Below are 20,896 nucleotides of genomic sequence, written 5' to 3' on the forward strand. Positions count from 1 at the left end.
GTCGGCATAACTGGAGCGTTGGAAACCTAACCACTCTGAAAGTAGTCTCCTTGGGACTCCACACACTTCTCCCAGCGGTGCTGCCATTGTTGCAACTATCCCGAGAAATATCCTTTCGGAATAGAGTTTAGCTCAGCTGTCGTTGCAGCCATGATGTCCTCTCTTGTTGTATAGCCTCTCTTCATGGCCAAATCTTCGGTCATAATGGCATTTGCAGAAAAAGTGCTGATGCCCACCTCTTCCCAAATTTCTCGGATAGTCACACGACGGTCCCGCATCACCACAGCGTTCCCTTCGGCAATGACCGGGTCATTTCTGCATAATGATGGCTGACCGGAGCGTGGCTCGCTCTCCACCGATGTGCGGCCGTCTTTAAACCGGTTGCACCACTCCTTAATCTGTATGCTGCTCATATCATCGTCACCAAAAGTCATCTGAACCTTCCGAATGGTTTCCACTTGGCTGTCGCCCAGTTTCTGGCAAAATTTTATGCAGTTGCGCTGATCCAGTCGCTCCACCATTTTCATTGCAATTAAAAACTGACGAGAGTACTGCGCACTACCCACTGAAACGCTGCGTTTCAGCGACTGACGCTAACGGCAGGCGGGAAAAATTCGCGCATGCGCACGAAGGTTCAAGGTCGGCTGATGCAAGCGCACATGTTTCATGACCATCATCATCATCAGCCTGGCTACGCCCACTACAGGGCAAAGGCCTCTCCCATACTTCTCCAACTACCCCGGTCATGTAATGGTGGGCGAATACTTTTCTAGCAGACCTCGTATGTAATTAATTGCACTCAAAATTGCCGAAACATGCTTTCGAAGTTGAAATGAACAAACTTCAGCCATCTTGAGCAGCGCACACGAAGTTTAAGCCGATGTTCATCCTGCTCAGCGAAGGCCAAGCGCTGCCACCGAGTTCGTGCTCCAGCTACTGGCGGAGCTGTACTTAAGCAGTTAGGACGAAGTAAACTCCCTTTATAGTTCATGCGGGCCCTTAGCTTGACTTGAAGTCCACTACTCTTCACTTCACACTGCCGCGCATATTGACAATAAGCGCGGGAAGCGGCGGCACAGCGCTGTGCCAACACCTGTATATGTCACCGTTCCCGTATAGGTCGCATTCGCTACGTGGGTGGGTGGCTCTGTACTTGCTGTTTTGATGACACATTTCTGAGTTCAAGAGATGAACTGTTTAAGTCTGCGTCAAACGGGAAACAAGAGAGTGCGTTCGGCAGAGCAGCATAAACAACCGCCTCGCTCAGTTATACGTAAGGTGTCGCCTATTGCATCCGTGTTTTCACGAGAGGCCTATAAATGAGCGCTTGTGCGAACATAGTTTTTCCTAATTATACTTGACGGAATACGCAATGTGTAACTATGATGAAGTAAAAAAAAAAGCTAGAATCAGCAATGACATGCAGCCCAGAATATATGTATCTGCTTCACAGTCACCGTTGTTTAAGGGGCTCAAACGCACACAGTGAGTCGTTTCAAGGGGGAAAAACGCGGCCTATATGGACAGATATGCATATATTGCAATGTTTTGAATGTCCGGTTTGCGCTGCCAACCCTTAGGAATATGTTCAGTCACCAACTCGCCCAGCTTGGTGTGCTACTGTTTTGACATTATTTCATATCAGCGATGCGCCGTTTGCAAAATATTTTAAGCTAGCTGTCCGCAATCTGTGACTATAAATGTCAACGCTAAAAAAATGGACCGCTTTGGTAAATTCGACGCGGGAGGCTGCGCTCCAAGGCTTCTTGAATATGCCAAATGTCCAAAGAGTGTGTCAAAAGAACACAAAAAGCGAGCTGCAAGTCCAGATATAAACGACAGAAACTACAAGGCAGCCACGTAGGCAGACGGAACACAACGTCACAATCAGGGCTTCTCAAGTTTTCACCCGATAGTGGGTGAGTAATACAGGGCCTCTAGGAACGGCATTCTGCCCTGAAGAAGCCATTAATAGATAATGGTAATCCACGAAACGCACAGCCGACGCATCCTCATCATGGATGCAGGTACACAAATTCCCTCAACAGGCGAACGCTCTCCTTCCAAAACGTTCGCAGTGGCGTGCGCTAAACGGTGGCACAAGAAAATGAAAATAAAAAAGACGGATTGGAATTATTCCACGATAGTGTGCTTGGCGGAGTTTGGCATGCTGTGGGTCAATACGTACTGTGTGTCAACAAAACGGGGAAGAAAGGAGGGCTTCTGAACGAATTATATATGTATACATTTAAATTGTCGTGTTTTACGTGCCAAAACCACTTTCTGTTTATGACGCACGCCGAACAGGAGGACTGCAGAAATTTCGACCACCTGGGGTTCTTTAACGTGCACCTAAATCTAAGTACACGGGTGTTTCCGCCCCCATCGAAATGCGGCCGCCGTGGCCGGGATTCGATCCCGCGACCTCGTGCTCAGCAGCCTAACACCATAGCCACCGAGCAACCACGGCGGTTGATGTATACATTTAGTGAACACCTTCAGCGGCGACAGATAGCCGAACTCGGGCCATTTAGAATTGGCGGCGATGAATTACGGATTCGCCATCTGTCGGAAGCACCTCGCTTGCGTAGTATGAGGGATAACGCGGTGCACTCCTCATAAGATTGATGTCGGCGCTCAACACCAGGCGGGAGCCCTCTTGGACATTTCTGCCGGTACTCTCGAAATGACCGCAATTTTTTTTTGTTCTCAAAATAATAATTTTGGGCAAACTTAAAGCACAGAATGCTTTACAGACATCTCTTTACCAAATACGTACGGTGAACGCCCACTGCGCGTGGTCTCGGCGACAAAGCCCCCCGAACCGGTTTCTCGCGTGAAAGGTTGGCATTCGCTGAGAGCAAACTCTGTGAAAAATTTTATTGTAGTGGGTTGTCTGTATAGGCAAATGGATCACAACATAATGAAGCCTCGATTTCCCCGATCGCACGGTTCTCAGCGACCGCGTGCGCGCCTGCGTGCACGTCCGCGCAAAATCTTTCGGTTTCGCTGCGAGCACGTTTTCGCCCCCTGCCTTGTGCTTTAGGTCGAAAGTAGCATTTGACACTACACAAGCAACCATTGTTGCGTGGACGTTATACGAGCAGTTCAGAAAGAATTTCCTTATATAGGGACGTCGACACTATGGCGTTTCGTGATGCGCTGTCGCGACGATCCAATCTTCTTTTTTCTAAATTCTTGCACATATCAATATCATTATCTGTAAAGCTGCATCGCACTGAATGTTTATTGGTCTTCTCAGCGAGCAATTTTTTAAATTCCAGTACATTCATTGTTTGGGGCTAACACAAATGAGCATAAGCCACGCCTGTTTTTAATGTGCTTTTTGCCGGTCCCTTTCTATCGCGATGAACTTGCCAGTATCTAGCATCCACACGTTCATAATCCGAAACTCCACGACATTAGCCCGGCGATCGCCTTGGTGCGCGCTCTGTGCTACTCACCGAAAATCGCAGCCCCGACGGGGTAGCAGAAATCTTACTCGCTGAAGTGCTTGCTGCACACCGGAGTTGTAGCTGACGGCTACTCCCTGGTTCTAAATTTCGCGATCCAAGCTTGACGTAGCTGCTTGCCCTGTGGGTAGGCGCTGACACCGGGCTGCGTTGCCTACGTCGTGCGCTGCGGCACCGAGCCTACCATGTTGGACGCCTTCAAAGGCAGCCACTACCTATTATAGGGTTTTCAAGTGTTGTCAAGCACACACCTGAAACGGGAAAACCTACCAATAATTCAGAACCACAGCGCAGGTGGGATTTAGACTTTCGAGTTCAGCTCGCTTCGGCGCTTCCGAAGCCGTCAACGGGGCCGCTGTATTCACGTGATGTTCGCGCTTTGTACGCATACACGTCACGCCAGCGGTAGCGCCAGCTTTTCTAGTAGTAGAGCTCATCCCCAATACGCAGAAATTTCAATCTTCCAATTAATGAGGACAGGATTTTTTGACGGATGGTTTCACAGTTTCATCTAAATGTAGTGAAAGCCTTTCAGCTAACAAGACAGCTAAATATACATGTTTTCTGCTAGACTCGATGACCTCAGGTTGGCGGTTCTGAAATTGAATGGAGACGGAAGAATCGAAGAGGCAGGGAAATGCGGAAGATACGCTTCTCAGCAATACAACTTATCGGCGATGAAAATTCACCTGTTCACTTAAAGGGTAAGTGCAGTTTTTTTCAATATCTCATTTTCTCTCTGTGTGTGCACTATATTTGGACTTTCTCCATATAGACTGACTACGACACACATATTTGTAATATGGCACTCAAGGAGACATTTTTATTGAAAGGAAAAGCAATCTTCGCATTGTCCTATTTCTGTCTTTAACATTTCATATGATACATGTCGCTGCCGCATTGAGAGGAGGGTTCACTTCCCTCTCGATTTTCCAGTTACGTTAGCGAAAGGCTCTATATTTTTTTTTTAAATGGACACTAAATAGAAGCACAAAACGCGTTAAGATTTATAAAGTATTGTTTCAGGCTATAGTGCGGTTAATTTTGTGGTTTTACTTTGATTAGTAGAACAGAAAATTATGGTCGAGGTTTTAGTGGGATTTCCCGCTGAAACCGCGGCACGGGTGGTCAGTGGGATGGCACAGTGTGTGTGTGTATATGTATATATATATTGCCGCCAGCATTGCGCGAAGAAAAAGACGACCGACATATCCCAACTGCGTAGCCGCCACACCGCGAGCGTGAAGCAAAGCTCCGCAAGGCAACGCTCGGCCGGCGCTGACAGGCCAGCGGCTCGTGCGCGAGAATCGGACGATTGGCACGCGACAGGAGGCGACAAAGAGGAGAACGACGTTCGAAGGAGCGTAGCTCGAGGGACGCTTTTGTTGTTGTTGAGGGTTCAGTCGGTTTTTGTTGACGGGCACAGGTTCGCCCAGCCTAAATCAGCTATCGTAGAAACGGCTGTTGTAACTGTTGGTTACAGTACATATATATATATGTATATATATATATATATATATATTGTCACGTGGTGGTGACGTTGAAGAACGCAGTAGCTACACTGTGAACGACTAAACTAAATTTTATTGGGCGAACCTGCGCCCACAAAACAGGCTACACTTATAGCACAACGATAGCGGCGAACACAGTCGGCGATCGTCGAAAATCTGATCAGCGGGTCAAGCGCGTCGGCTTTTATAGAGCAGTCGTCGAATGTTCCAGACTAATCGTTCGGACCCGCGTGCCTTCCAGAAAGTTCCATACCATTCGCGTGAGGTGATTAAATCAGATAACATAAGGTTCGGCGACAACAGACATCGGGGTAGAAGCATCGATAACTTTCCAGAAACTCCGATTACATGCAGGCGCGTCCAGCGCTGTGCGATTACATTTGTTAGGCGGCGAAACGTGGTCGCCCGATAAAGATAAGTACACGTGTCAATATCCCCCCTCTTAAAAAGCATCGACCCGATGCTGCATACAAATGAAAGTAATAAAGAAAGACACCCGTAGCAAAGAAAACAAAAATAAGGAAGTTCGTCAGCGTCCGTAAAACGGTTTCAGACGCACCACGTGGACCACTTCAGATCGTGTGCGGCGCCGCTGTGAATGCGAAATTCCGTCTGGCACGACCTCATAGTCCAGTGCGCGAATACGTTGAATGACCTTGTAGGTTCCCAAATAGCGGCGCAATAGTTTCTCACTCAGTCCTCGTCGGCGTATCGGGGTCCAAACCCAAACACGGTCGCCGGGCTCATACTCGACAAAGCGTCGTCGCAGGTTGTAGTGTCGGCTGTCGGTCTTCTCTTGGTTCTTGATCCGTAGGCGGGCGAGCTGTCGGGCTTCTTCAGCGCGCTGGAGATAGCTAGCGACGTCAAGATTTTCCTCGTCAGTGACGTGCGGCAACATGGCGTCGAGCGTTGTCGTTGGGTTCCTGCCGTAAACCAGCTTAAATGGGGTGATCTGTGTTGTTTCTTGCACCGCCGTGTTGTAAGCGACGGTTACATACAGCAGGACCGCGTCCCACGTCTTGTGCTCAACGTCGACGTACATCGCTAGCATGTCGGCGAGGGTCTTGTTCAGGCGTTCCGTGAGACCATTCGTCTGCGGATGGTAGGCAGTTGTCCTCCTGTGGCTTGTCTGGCTGTACTGCAGAATGGCTTGGACGAGCTCTGCTGTAAAAGCCGTTCCTCTGTCGGTGATGAGGACTTCTGGGGCACCATGGCGCAGCAGGATGTTCTCGAAGAAAAATTTCGCCACTTCGGCTGCGCTGCCTTTGGTAGAGCTTTAGTTTCAGCAAAGCGGGTGAGATAGTCCGTCGCCACGACGATCCACTTATTCCCGAATGTTGACATCGGAAACGGCCCCAACAAATCCATCCCAATCTGCTGGAATGGTCGGCGAGGAGGTTCGATCGGCTGTAGTAATCCTGCTGGCCTTGTCGGTGGTCTCTTGCGTCGCTGACACTCTCGGCATGTCTTGACGTAATGGGCGACATCGGCGGTCAGCAGCAGCCAGTAATACCTTTCCTGTATTCTCGACAGCGTCCGGGAGAATCCGAGGTGCCCAGAGGTTGGATCGTCGTGTAGGGCGTTTAGTATTTCTGGACGCAGCGCTGACGGTACAACAAGAAGGTAGCTGGCGCGGAATGGTGAGAAGTTCTTCTTCACGAGCAGGTTGTTTTGTAGCGTGAACGAAGACAATCCACGCTTAAATGCCCTAGGGACAACGTCGGTGTGCCCTTCCAAATAGTCGACTAGGGCTTTTAGCTCCAGATCTCCTCGTTGCTGTTCGGCGAAGTCTTCCGAGCTTATTATTCCAAGGAAGGCGTCGTCATCCTCGTCATCTTACGGCGGTGGTTCAATGGGGGCGCGTGATAGGCAATCAGCATCTGAGTGTTTTCGTCCAGACTTGTATGTTACAGTGATGTCGTATTCTTGTAGTCTGAGGCTACATCGTGCCAGCCGTCCTGAAGGGTCCTTTAATTTAGCTAGCCAACACAACGCGTGATGGTCATTGACCACTTTGAATGGCCTGCCATATAGGTAAGGGCGAAATTTCGCTCTAGCCCAAACGATGGCGAGGCATTCCTTTTCGGTTGTGGAATAATTGCCCTCCGCTTTTGACAACGACCGGCTAGCGTAAGCTATCACGTGTTCATGTCCATCTTTTCTCTGGACTAGGACGGCATCGAGGCCTAGGCTACTGGCATCAGTGTTGATTTTGGTATCGGCGTGCTCGTCGAAGTGCGCAAGTACGGGCGGCGACTGCTTGCGTCGTTTTAGTTCTTGAAATGCGTCGACCTGCGGCGTTTCCCATTTGAACTCGACGTCACATTTAGTTAGCTGTGTCAGCGGCTCAGCGATGCGTGAAAAGTCCTTGACAAATCGCCTGTAGTAGGCACACATGCCAAGAAATCTACGCACTGCCTTCTTGTCGGTGGGCTGCGGGAACTTTAGAATGGCAGCTGTCTTCTGCGAGTCAGGGTAGACTCCAGACTTGCTGATGACGTGGCCTAGCAACAGAAGCTCATCGTAAGCGAAGCGGCACTTTTCTGGTTTCAGAGTGAGCCCTGATGACTTGATGGCCTCAAGTACTGTGGCAAGCCGCCTAAGGTGATCGTCGAAATTACCGGCGAAGACGACGACGTCATCCAAATAAACGAGACAGGTCTGCCACTTCAATCCTGCTAAAACCGTGTCGATCACGCGCTGGAACGTTGCAGGCGCCGAGCACAGTCCAAATGGCATAACCTTGAACTCGTAGAGGCCGTCTGGGGTGATGAAGGCGGTCTTTTCGCGATCTCTTTCGTTGACTTCTATTTGCCAGTAGCCAGACTTGAGGTCCATCGACGAGAAGTATTTCGCGTTGCAGAGCTGACCCAATGCGTCGTCTATACGTGGGAGGGGGTACACATCCTTCTTCGTCATCTTGTTCAGTCGACGATAATCGACGCAGAACCGTAGGGTTCCGTCCTTTTTCTTCACCAGGAGAACAGGGGATGCCCACGGCCTTTTCGACGGCTGGGTGATGTCGTCGCGCAGCATTTCGTCTACTTGTTCTCCTATAGCTTCGCGTTCTCGCGGCGAAACTCGGTAAGGGCTCTGGCGGAGTGGTGGAGCGTACTCCTCGGTGATTATGCGATGCTTGGCGACTGGTGTTTGTCGAATCCTCGATGACGTCGAAAAGCAGCCTTTGTATCGTCGGAGCAGACTTCTGAGCTGCTGTTGCTTAGTCACGGGGAGAATTGGATTAATGTCGTAGTCTGGTTCGGGAATTATGGTCGTCGGGGTAGATGCGGCGGAATCCGAGAGGACAAACGCATGACTTGTTTCCAGAATTTCCTCGATGTACGTGATCGTCGTGCCCTTGTTGATGTGCTTGAACTCCTGGCTGAAGTTTGTCAACAACACTTCAGTTTTCCCACCATGCAGTCGAGCTATCCCTCTTGCGACGCAAATTTCACGGTCTAGCAGTAGACGCTGGTCGCCTTCGACGACACCTTCTACGTCAGCGGGTATTTCCGTGCCGACCGAAATAACAATGCTGGAGTGAAGCGGGATGCTTACTTATCTTCGAGCACACTCAAGGCGTGGTAACTACAAGGGCTCTCCGGCGGTATCGCTTTATCTTCCGAAGGCGTTATTGACTTCGACTTCAGGTCGATGATTGCGCCGTGTTGGTTCAGGAAGTCCATACCGAGAATGACGTCTCGTGAACACTGTTGGAGGATAACGAAGGTAGCTGGGTAAGTCCGGTCATGAATGGTTATTCTTGCCGTGCAGATTCCAGTCGGCGTAATGAGGTGTCCTCCAGCGGTGCGAATTTGAGGTCCTTCCCATGCAGTCTTAACCTTCTTCAGTTGGGTGGCGGCGTGTCCACTTATGACGCAGTAATCAGCCCCTGTGTCCACTAAGGCGGTAACTGCGTGGCCGTCGAGAAGCACGTTGAGGTCGGTGGTTCCTTGTCTGGCGTTGCAGTTAGGTCTTGGCGTCGGATCACGGCTGCGTCGTGTTGAACTGAGACTGGAACGTCGCGCCGTCAAGTCGTCTTTCGTCGGTGTAGTCTTGGCTTCCTGAGTCGTCGGGACGGCGGCGTGACGTCATTAGGTCGTCGAGATGGTTTCTTCATCGTCTTCGTTGGCGGCGGAGGATCTTCGTCAGTTCGACGAACAGCGACCGCACCTCCATCGGTTGCTGCTTTTAGTTTTCTTGATATGGACTTGTAGAGAGGCCCCGAGATGGGCCGGTGTATGGTCGGCGCTGAGGCGACAGGTAGCGGCCTGGTGACGGCGAATGGGACGGCCGTCGAGGGCTCCACTGAGTAGCGGCAACGTAATCGGCGATGTCACGTGGGCGCTCGCCAAGCTGTGGACGCGGCGCGTTGACGGCGAATCCTCTCAGTCCCAAGTCGCGGTATGGGCATCGGCGGTACGCATGGCCGGCTTCCCCGCAGTGATAGCAGAGCGGGCGGTGGTCGGGGGCTCGCCAAATGTGCGTCTTCCTCACGTATGTGCGGTGGGCGACGGGTGGGCGTGCTGGTGGCGGCGGCGGCGGACGACGGAATTGCGGCGTTACAACGCCCTGGCGCGGTCGCGGAGGGGTGCCTTGACGGCTTGCGACGGCGGCGTAGGTCATCGCTTCCGGCTGGGGCTGTGGTGATTCTGGTTGCACCTCAGGAACTCCAAGCGATCGGTGCACCTCTTCTTTCACGATGTCGGCGATCGAGGCCGCTTAAGGCTGCGACGAAGGCAAGACCTTGCGCAGTTCTTCGCGCACAATCACCCTGATGGTCTCGCGCAGATTGTCCGTGGCCAGTGATTGAATTCTTGCGTAGTGGGTAGAGCTTGTACGGCGGTTGAATTGCCGGTTCCGCATTTCGAGTGTCTGCTCGATGCTGGTGGCCTCGCGAAGGAACTCTTCTACGGTCTTGGGTGGGCTTCGTATCATTGCGCCGAAAAGTTCTTCCTTCACACCACGCATGAGAAGGCGGACTTTCTTCTCCTCGGGCATATCCTGGTCGGCGTGGCGGAACAGACGGTTCATTTCTTCCGTGAAGATGGCAACGTTCTCGTTAGGTAGCTGCACTCGGGCGTCCAGCATGTCTTCGGCCCTTTCCTTGCGCACGACGCTCGTAAAGGTGCGCAGCAAGCCGCTACGGAAGAGGTCCCATGTCGTCAAGGTCGACTCCCGGTTCTCAAACCACGTTCTGGCGGCATCTTCTAAGGCAAAGTAGATATGCCGCAGCTTGTCGTCGGAGTCCTAGATGTTAAAAGTCGCGATTCGCTCGTAGGTCTCCAGCCAGGATTCTGGGTCTTAAGTCGCTGCTCCATGGATGGTCGTTGGGTCCCGAGGTTGTTGTAGGATAATGGGGGACGCTAGGGCAGCCATTGGGGTTGTTTTGACCACGATTTTCTTTGTCGACTCAGGCAGAAGTCCGTGCTCTGGGGGCAGTCCTTGCAGTCTGCGGCTAGCACGCTGGTCTCGGGCGATGTTGGTTTTGTCCTCGGTCTTCGGGCTTGGATCGCGGCTTTGCGGGGCGTTCGGTACATGAACGCACTAGCACCTCCACCAGATGTCACGTGGTGGTGACGTCGAAGAACACAGTAGCAACACTGTGAACGACTAAACTAAATTTTATTGGGCGAACCTCTGCCCACAAAAGAGGCTACACTTATAGCACAACGATAGCGGCGAACACAGTCGGCGATCGTCGAAAATCTGATCAGCGGGTCAAGCGCGTCGGCTTTTATAGAGCAGTCGTCGAATGTTCCAGACTAATCGTTCGGACCCGCGTGCCTTCCAGAAAGTTCTATACCATTCGCGTGAGGTGATGAAATCAGATAACATAAGGTTCGGCGACAACAAACATCGATAACTTTCCAGAAACTTCGATTACATGCAGGCGCGTTCCGCGCTGTGCGATTACATTTGTTAGGCGGCAAAACGTGGTCGCCCGATAAAGATAAGTACATGTGTCAATATATATGTGCATGCATACTTTGGCCGTTGTGATTCAGTAGACTTTCTTAACTCTTCCCATGTCCAATTTTCGGCTTCTCATGGTAGGCCACTTTTATTGGCAAAAGTAGCCGAGACTTATTAGAAAAAAAGATTAACCAGACCCCACAAAACGACATCAAAATCATCCTTGACGTCCTGGCTAGCAGGTGCAGGAGCCTCAAGGCGGCGTCATCAGCTGTTAATCGTTCTTACATTCTTTCTGGCTTACCAGGGATCCTCTCACGGCAAAAGAGCCTTTTTAACCAGTGTTGAAGCGCAAAGAGCGAATGCAGCTATACCTATTTCTCTCTGCATTGTCTCATTTCTCAGAAACACTCTTGTCCACCGAGCGCTCGGGTTAGAAGACTTGTTGATTCTCTTGCGCCTGGACAGTGACGAGTGCGTAAAACGGAGACAGAAAGTATACCTCCATTGACTCATTTTGCTCACACCGGAACTCGTCTAAATGGCCGCACGTCTAAAAGATCATCGACAAAAAAGCATAACGTTATCAAACAAGCGGCAGCATGCTCAAGCATATTTGGCCGGTCCCGGCTATCATTTCACAATTTACCGCGCTGGTCCGAGAATTCACCCAGGGAGTGCAATAGGGAGATTAACGTGGAAGCGTCAAAGTGGAGCGTAACTACCGCTTCATCGGAACTTTAAATGGTATACATATTCCTATAAAGTTACTTTTCTAGCTCCACAAACATACAAGCTTTGAATTACAAATAGTTACGCACCCCAGTATTCCCCGTCATGATTGCTTAGTGGCTATGTCGTTGGGCTGTTAAGTACGAGGTCGCCGGATGAAATGCCGGCCACGGCGGCTGCATTTCGAAGGGAGCGAAATGCGAGAAAACCCATGTACTTAGATTTACGGGCACGTTAAAAAGCCCCAAGTGGTCTAAATAATCCCGGAGCCCCTCTCTACGGCGTGCCTCATAATCAGAACGTGGTTTTGGCACGAAAAGGCCATAAATTTTTTTCACGCACCGGTACCTTGACAAACCAACCAGGCAGTATCCCACGGGTTGTGTGAAATTGCGTCATCAGGATCCCACGCCCACGTATTCTACACCGCAAGGTCACTGACCTCACGGTTGCAGTCGTGTATTGAAGCCGAGGGGCGTGTGAAAAGCATGGGGAAGTATAGCGAGAAATGGGGGAGAGTGTCAGAGATCGTGGCACCAGATCGTGCACTCGCGCTTTGCTTGCTTCTCTAGTGCATGGTCCGCCCTTTCTCGTTGGCCTAAAGAGGGGTGCGGAGAAATGCTCGTACGAAGTTTTGTTTACGCTTTGTACGCTTTTGTTTTTAGCGAAGCAGCGAGACTCTTTTTTTTTTCTATTTCCACGTCTGGAAGTTTGACATGCGGTGCTCCCCTTGATGGTTCTGGAGTTTCTGAAATTGCAGTAACATGAGGCAGCAACATGAGAATAAGTTAAGTACGTGGCATGTTTTGTGCCCCACTACTTTTGAGCATTTCTTCACGGCACTTCCAAATCTACTGAGAAAGCTGCAGAAGCAGTTGCAGTTGCAACTGCAGTTGCAGATTTTTTATTTGCAGAAGCACTATATAAAGACATCATTGAATGTGACAAAGAGCATAAAAAGAAAGATAAGAAGGATAAGCGTCAGGCAAGAAGATAATCCAGTTCTTTTGTTCAGAGTGTGAGGGACGCGTCGCCACTTTTGAATATGCAAAATGCTTCAATGATTTCCAGCGCACGCTTTTCACTATATCTGCCAATTATTTCGCGCTTCTTAAAGATCGGGGTGCAACCACACCTGTTACAGTGGACTGTACGGGCTTCCCTTTAGTGAAGCGGCATGCTCGCTAACGCGATCATTAATGCACCTCCCCGTTTGCCCGATATAGCAACGTTTACAATGAAGCGGGATATTATATACGACGTGCGTTGTACATTCAATAAAGCCGCAAGGATTATTCTTATAGCAGCTTTTGCGCACGACAATATCCTCCCTATTGACTATTTTGCACAACCCGCTCAGTTTATTAGGGGCATTGCAAACTGCACATTGCTGCACAGTGCCATTGCACATCGCTGTCTCCAGCACGTCGCTAAGACGGTGTAAGAGGCATTTGGAAGACCGGCGGAAGAAAAGTAAGGAAACGACAAAAAACGGAGATGTACAAAAGCAGAGTTCCTAATAGGGGGTCAGAAAATGTGGTTGTGGGAGTTCAGAGTGTTTTCTTTCCCTTTTTTTGCTCTTTTAACCTAGGTAGGAAATTAGGCAGCATAATAGCAAGAGCTTGGTGGCGCAACTCAACACCCCGTTTCGAAGTGGACGCTCACAACATCCATCCATCCATCCATCCAACCATCCATCCGCTGATGCGCCGCTGGCGCCTTACGACGGCCACCCGGTGCCTATAGACTTGTGCTATCCGCGACAGGCGCTTTCGGAAAATTCTTCATAGAGTGAAAGAGAACACCCCGTATATTGAAGTATTAGGGCCAATGGCACAGCTTAAAACAGATCCAGTTCCGGGTACTTTTCCTCTGTGGCCACCGAGGTCAACTAGAGTTACTGCACGTTGCACGAATCAATACCAAATCATCATCATCATCATCACTATCAGCCTATCTTATGTCCACTGCAGGACGAAGGCCTCTCCCTGCGATCTCCAATTAGCCCTGTCTTGTGCCTTAGCAGGGAAGAAGTTTGGGCGTGTTGGTGTGATACGCCAACCCATTCCAACAAGCGCCCGCGAATTTCCTAATTTCATCGCTCCACCTAGTTTTCTGCCGTCCTTGACCGCTTTTCCCTTCTCTAGGTACCCATGCCGTAACCCTAGTGGGCCAATGGTTATTTAACCTGCGCATTACATGACCTGCCCAGCTCCATCTTTTTCTTCTTAATGACAATTAAAATATCGGCTTTACCCGTTTGCTCTCAGATCCGAACCACTCCCTTTCTATCTCTTAACGCTATGCCTAGCATTCTTCGTTCCACCGCTCTTTGTGCGGTCCTTGTTCTCAAGCTTCTTTGTCAGTCTCCAAGTCACTGCCCCATATGTCAGCACCGGTAAAATGCAGATTGTACGCCTTCCTTTTCAATGATAATAGCAAGCTTTCAGTCAGGAACTGACAATGTCTGCCGTACGCGATCCAAGCCATTTTTATTCTTCTATGAATTTCGTTCTCATGATCAGGGTTTGCTGTGATTAATTTATCCAGGTACTTCTTCACCGACTCTAGAGGCTGACGGGCGATCCTGAACTCTTGGCAAATGGCAAAGCGGTAATATAAAACAAGAGTTTCGAGCCTATTCTGGCGCCTATCGCCATTAACCCTACAGTCTGCGTGCGACACGTGGCACTTCGTGTGCATACAGATCGGCACGCACGGACCAGCAAACTGTGCACAAACAAGGCAGCGGCTAAGTTTGTGTGCGTACGTGTGAGGGGTGTGGGCGGGCGTTGGAGGTGGATATTTCCCCCCCAATGGAAGACTTCTCTCGTCCCCGGCTTCTTCATTCCTCTTATCCTCTTACGTCCCTTTTCACGCTTCGCGCAGCTCGGGGGTGAGAGCGACTCGTAAAGAATCAATACGCAAGCTGAACCAAGTCTGCGCGACTCTCGACATGATTGACGTGCTCGCCGGGATGAGTGATTCTCCCTCGCACCGCGCCTCTCCTGCTGCCCTCATCCACCGCAAAGGAGAGCTACTTGCGGAGGAGAATTTCACAGCTGTCGACTGCGTGTGTCAAGGAAAGAAGGTCAGAGAAAGGGGTGAGGAATGGCGGGGGGGGTGTAGTTGAATTGAAGTGGGAGGCCAGCGACGTGAGCTGCAACATGCAGCACGACTCAAGGGCGAATATTCGAGACGACGCCCTTGGTGACGCGAACGAATGGCTGTCGCGCCGTCATACCACCTTAGCTTCATTTCCTGGCCAAAGGAAGGCTCATGAGTGTTCGAACTGGTTGGAAAGGAGCTTGCGTGTTTTCTTCCCCTGTATTCTTTTTCCTGGCTTCATTTATTTTGGCACGTGCGCGGACTCCTTTCGAGGAAGGGAGGCAAAAAGTGGCCACGAATGTTCCACTTTGGCGTGGCGCAGGACCGGTGCCTTGACCCTCGCCAGCATGCGGCCACGCTTGCTTCTAATCAATAGCACGAGTTCTGGTCATTTGATACAGGCAGGTCAATCCGACAACGTGAATGGACCATGAAGTCAGAGTAGCCTCTTTTGAGAAGCACTCGTACCTTCCTGTCTTTATTTATTTCTTCTTTTTTCGGGCAGCAGCACTTTAGATTCTAGCTCTAAACTGGAATGCACATCGCTATCCGCTGAAGCCGTGCCTACCTACACTTTAAAATTCGCGGGAGTACTTATTCATTTGTGTGAGATGTTCTCTCTTCTTAGATCAATGCTTATTACGTGAGTACAGCATGGAACATATCGGTTAACACTGCTTAGTCATAAACATGCTCCCATTGATAAATTTACGAAAAGAAATTACTTTGGTATGGACATAACTAAAGCAAAAGGCATTTTCTGCTGTTGAGTTGTAGTTAAGTGGGTATGTTGGCCCGCAAATTTTACGAGGGTCGTTGAAGTCAATCCGGGGCTATAAAAAAAAGCAAACGGAAGAAAATATTTCAAAGTGTGGAAAGTGGATTTATTTTTACACATAACCTCCAGCTACAGTTATGCATTTATCGCAGCGTTTAACTAACGCCTGGAATGCATCGCCGTAGGAAAATTTATTCTTAGGGCGGAACCATTGTAGGACACCATTCTTCACTTCAACATCAGTGCTGAAATGTTTTACTCCAAGGAATTTGTTCTGGGGCCTCCGGGGCCAAAACAGGTGGAAATCACATAGTGCTAAGTCAGGACTATAGGGGGAGGTGTGATAATATCTCCCAGCCAACTTCCTCGATTGTTTGGAATGTGCGTTGAGTGGTATTCGGTCATACATTGTCTTGCAAAAAGACCAGATCCTTTGTGATCAAGCCGGGACTTTTCTTTCGTAAACTCCTGTCCACATCACGCCGAACACGGCAGTAATACTCACAGTGGATATTGACACCATGAGGTAAAAAGTCAACGGGAATAATTCCCTGTTTATCCCAGGATACACTGGCCATCACTTTACCAGCAGACGAAACTGTTCGAAATTACTTGGGAGGTGGTGATTCCGTATGCTTCCACTGCATCGATGCTCTTTTGGATTCTGGGGTGAAATGGTGAACCCATGTTTCGTCACATGTCATGATGCTATTTAAAAAATCCTGGACTTCCCTTTCGTAGCGTTCCTTCGGTGCTCTACAGATTTCAACTATTCTGTATCTGTCAAACGCAGACAGCTGCTTTGGGATCCAGCGTGCACTCACTTTTCAGAACAACAAATGATCATGAATTATTATGTTCACTGTTCCTAACAAAATTTACACACCCTTGCGATTTCACGACAGGTTATGCGATGAATGTCCACGATCAGCTCTCCCCGCGCTGAATGTTTTCAGGAATAATTACCGTGGGCTGTGATCCACCACGACCGGGATCGTCAGTAATTGAGATACGGCCATCTTTAAAGCGCTTACACCATCCAAATATTGTCACGTGGTCGTGACGTCAAAGAATACAGTAGCAATACTGTGAAAGGTAAAACTAGGTTTTATTGGGCGAACCTGTGCCCACAAAACAGGCTACACTTAAAGCACAACGAGAGCGGCGAACACAGTTGGCGATCGTCGAAAATCTGATCAGCGGGTCCAGCGCGTCGGATTTTATACAGCAGTCATCGAATCTTCCAGACTAATCGTTGGGGCCCGCGTGCCTTCCACAAAGTTCTATACCATTCGCGTCACGCGATAAAATCAGATAAGACAAGGTTCGGCGACAGCAGACAGCGGATAGAAGCATCGATAACTTTCCAGAAAGTTCGGATACGTGCAGGCGCGTCCCGCGCTGTGCGATAACATTTGTTAGGCGGCAAAACGTGGTCGCCCAATAAATATAAGTACGTGTGTCAATATCTTACTGCGACTGAGTGTCTCATCACTGTACCGATCCTGAAGTCTTCTGTAAATTTCAAGAGGTTTTATGCCCTTGTTCACTAAAAACTTGGTCACAACACCCTGTTCCACGTAGACGTTCACACTGTTGTCCGCCATCTTGAATAACAGTCTATCCAGAAAAGCGGGAAATAAGCGCTGTCTAGCAGTAACAGGACACAGGTGCCAATATCTACTGCATATAAAACCTCCAGCCTAGGCGTGTAATTAAACCTGGAAAGAAAAACGAAGTCCGAGATTGATTTGGACGATCCTCGTAATAACGCCAACGCTACGTTAAGGCCTTACTAATATGCAAGCCCCCCTGGCTGCTATCATGATCTAGTTATTCCTTTGTGGTATATAACGTTTCTTGAGACAACACCGAGCTACGAGTCACCTCGTAGTTGAGTTCTATACTGATTGTATTTTACCACCTCGGGAGTTTTTAACCGTGTAATCATTGTTCGACCCGAGCAGGGGCTGTCATTCTTTTTTTTTCACTGTGTTTCTTTTACATTGGAACGCGACAACCGCGGCCCAGGAAAGAAGCCTCACTACCTCAGCTGCAGAACACCATAGTCGCTTAGCGGCACCGCAGCAGGTGACGGAGTGATGTAAAACAGCAAGGCTTACCCAACATTGTGAAACTGGGCACAAAGAACTATAAGCGTTTCTGTGTTTAGAGTGTATGGTTCGTTGCTCTACATAGAACAGGTTTGGTTTCTACTCGTGGAAATAATTTAACTGCTCTGCTCACTCCAACCCACTTTTAAAAAAAAGGAAAGAAAAAACGCGCTTGTATTAGCAGCCATCTCAGACCAGCTGCAACTTTTTCTTAGTGTTACTTTTCTTTTCTTTCTTTGTTTTTTTATCCAGTAATGACCATCGCACATATTTCGTGCCTATATTTATACCTGCATGGCCCGTATTAAGAAAACTCTCTTTCGCTGGAATTTCTCGTAAAAGAAAACTTCAAGTAGTCCTGAGCCTACTCATGGCATTAGCGAAGGCGCGCCGCCATCCTGCCAGGTGTTATATATAATACAGGGTCTGTTCTGAAAGCAGTCGGACAGGTTTTTCCTCGGCGAACTACAGCCCCTCCATCCACGCGCGGTGGCGCTTGGATGGAGGCCTAACGGGCGGACGAGAGCCCGTCTCCGCGGTCAGGATGGGTGAAGGGGGATGTTGGGAAACGCTGGAAAAAATCGGCAGTCGGCTCTCGGCCGTTCAAGAGAGCAGGTCGTTTGCACTGTGAACCTCTGTCAAAACGCCTCGTCACGGAGAATCCTGGAGCGCTTACTGGATAAGCGATACACGTTCAAATTTTGTGTAACGCTTAGTAAAATGGGAAAATACACTCACGACCGGATTAACGAGGCCTACGGTGATGCTGCAATAAATAGATCACGCGTCTTTGAGTGGCACAAGCTGTTCCGAGAAGGTAGGCAAAGAGTGAAAGATGACGCCGCTCCGGACGCCCTTTGACCAGCAAGACCAACGAAAATGTGTCGCGAGTGAAAAATTTACTGAACAGAGATCGCAGGATGAGCATCAGAATGATTGCTGATGACTTGAGCATTCCTCAAACTCCAGCTTTTGAGATCGTGACAGAAAACTTAGCCATGAGGAAAGTGTGCGCGAAGTTCGTGCCCCGAGTGTTGTCAGAGGAGCAAAAGGCCCACTGGAAAGCAATCTGCCACGATATTCTTCGTCATGTGAATGAGGACCGCGACTTTTTGGACAATGTGGTGACCGGTCACGAGACGTGGGTGTTTGATTATGACCCGGAAAGCAAGCGTCAGAGCTCAGAATTGCACACTCCTTCATCCCCATGCCCCAAGAAAGAATGAATGAGCAAATCCAAGCAAAAGGCCATGCTCATTTGCTTTTTCGATCGACATGTAGTCATCCACAAAGAGTTCGTACAACCAGACAAGCAGTTAATGCAGTTTTTTACGTGGAAGTCCTCAAGAGGGTGCGAAAACGCATTGTTTGTGTCCGCACAGCCATCGCCAACAATTGGCGGCTGCAGAGTGACAACGCGCCGAGCCACACAGCGTTCCGCGTAGGGGAGTAGCACAAGGTGGCAATGCTGCCTCAGTCCCCCTACAGTCATGACGATATTCAGAATTCTTCAGGCAGGGTCGTTCCCCTCGAGAGGCAGACTGAGCCGTTATTCACCACAAGTAGAGCCGCAATGTCCGGATTGGGGCGAATCTTACTGCTCGCTAGCGCACATGCTCTGGCAATGCTCCGCGTTAAGCGGCACCGTGTTGACTAAAGAAGAAGACTGGGTGGACGCCCTGCAAAGCGACGACCACCAGACCCAGCTCCGGGCCGTCCAGAGGACTCACGAAAGGGCGGAGGCTCACGGGCTTCCCGTCCCAACGTGGGTGCGGCCCGCGACCCCTGCCGCCCACTAAAGCAAGAGTGGGTGGGGAGGGGTTCCTCAGGACACATTAAAGTTATTTCCTCCTTCGCCCTGCCAGACTTTTTCTATTCGCGAGAATAAAATCGACGCTCAAGGGGAACCATCACGGATCGGTAGAGGCAGTTAGTTCAAAAGGCTTTGACGAGGGAGCTCAACAGCATTCCGGTCGAGGCGTTCCTGGAGAAAATGAGGCCCACTACCTCATATTCACACTATCAATCAGGTGATAGAGAAATGTGCGGAATATAACCAACCCTTATATATAGCTTTCATTGATTACGAGAAAGCATTTGATTCTGTCGAAACATCAGCAGTCATGGAGGCATTACGGAATCAGGGTGTCGACGAGCCCTATGTAAAAATACTGAAAGATATCTATAGCGGCTCCACAGCCACCATACTCCTCCATAAAGAAAGCAACAAAATCCCAATAAAGAAAGACGTCAGGCAGGGAGATACGATCTCTCCAATGCTATTCACAGCGTGTTTACAGGAGGTATTCAGAGACCTGGATTGGGAAGAAATGGGGATAAACGTTATTGGAGAATACTTTAGTAACTTGCGATTCGCTGATGATATTGCCTTGCTTAGTAACTCAGGGGACCAACTGCAAAGCATGCTCACTGACCTGGAGAGGCAAAGCAGAAGAGTGGGTCTAAAAATTAATCTGCAGAAAACTAAAGTAATGTTTAACAGTCTCGGAAGAGAACAGCAATTTACAATAGGCAGCGAGGCACTGGAAGACGTAAGGGAATACATTTACTTAGGGTAGGTAGTGACTGCGGATCCGGATCATGAGACGGAAATAATCAGAATAATAAGAATGGGCTGGGCTGCGTTTGGCAGGCATTCTCAGATCATGAACAGCAGGTTGCCATTATCCCTCAAGAGAAAAGTATATAACAGCTTTGTCTTACCGGTACTCACCTACGGGGCAGAAACCTGGAGGCTTACAAAAAGGTTTCTACTCAAATTGAGAACGACGCAACGAGCTATGGAAAGAAGAACGATAGGTGTAACGTTAAGGGATAAGAAAAGAGCAGATTGGGTGAGGGAACAAACGCGAGTTAATGACATCTTAGTTGAAATCAAGAAAAAGAAATGGGCATGGGCAGGACACGTAATGAGGAGGGAAGCTAACCGTTGGTCATTAAGGGTTACGGACTGTATTCCAAGGGAAGGGAAGCGTAGCAGGGGGCGGCAGAAAGTTAGGTGGGCGGATGAGATTAAGAAGTTTGCAGGGACGGCATGGCCACAATTAGTACATGACCGGGGCTGTTGGAGAAATATGGGAGAGGCCTTTGCCCTGCAGTGGGCGTAACCAGGCTCATGATGATGATGATGACTTTCAGAACGGACCCTTTATATATAATCATGTAGAAAATAACGAACACAAGGGAAATGAAAGTGAACGAAAAGGTGACGTGTGGCCGGTGCGATCCGAACCCACAACCTCC

The 20,896-nt window shown here is 49.4% G+C and overlaps 1 protein-coding gene across 1 annotated transcript in view; it reads left to right on the top strand.

The window, feature by feature from the left end:
• The first annotated feature begins 4,092 nt into the window (after window positions 1–4,092).
• The window catches only part of LOC142566836 (nose resistant to fluoxetine protein 6-like), a 231,487-nt gene continuing 214,683 nt past the window's right edge, over window positions 4,093–20,896 (top strand). The window contains exon 1 of the mRNA XM_075677736.1: window positions 4,093–4,177. Coding sequence (XP_075533851.1) covers window positions 4,111–4,177 — 67 coding nt within the window. The 5' untranslated portion in view covers window positions 4,093–4,110. The remainder of the gene's footprint in view (window positions 4,178–20,896) is intronic.

The sequence above is a fragment of the Dermacentor variabilis genome, unplaced genomic scaffold (assembly GCF_050947875.1).
Source record: "Dermacentor variabilis isolate Ectoservices unplaced genomic scaffold, ASM5094787v1 scaffold_13, whole genome shotgun sequence".
Classification (NCBI taxonomy): Eukaryota; Metazoa; Arthropoda; class Arachnida; order Ixodida; family Ixodidae; genus Dermacentor; species Dermacentor variabilis.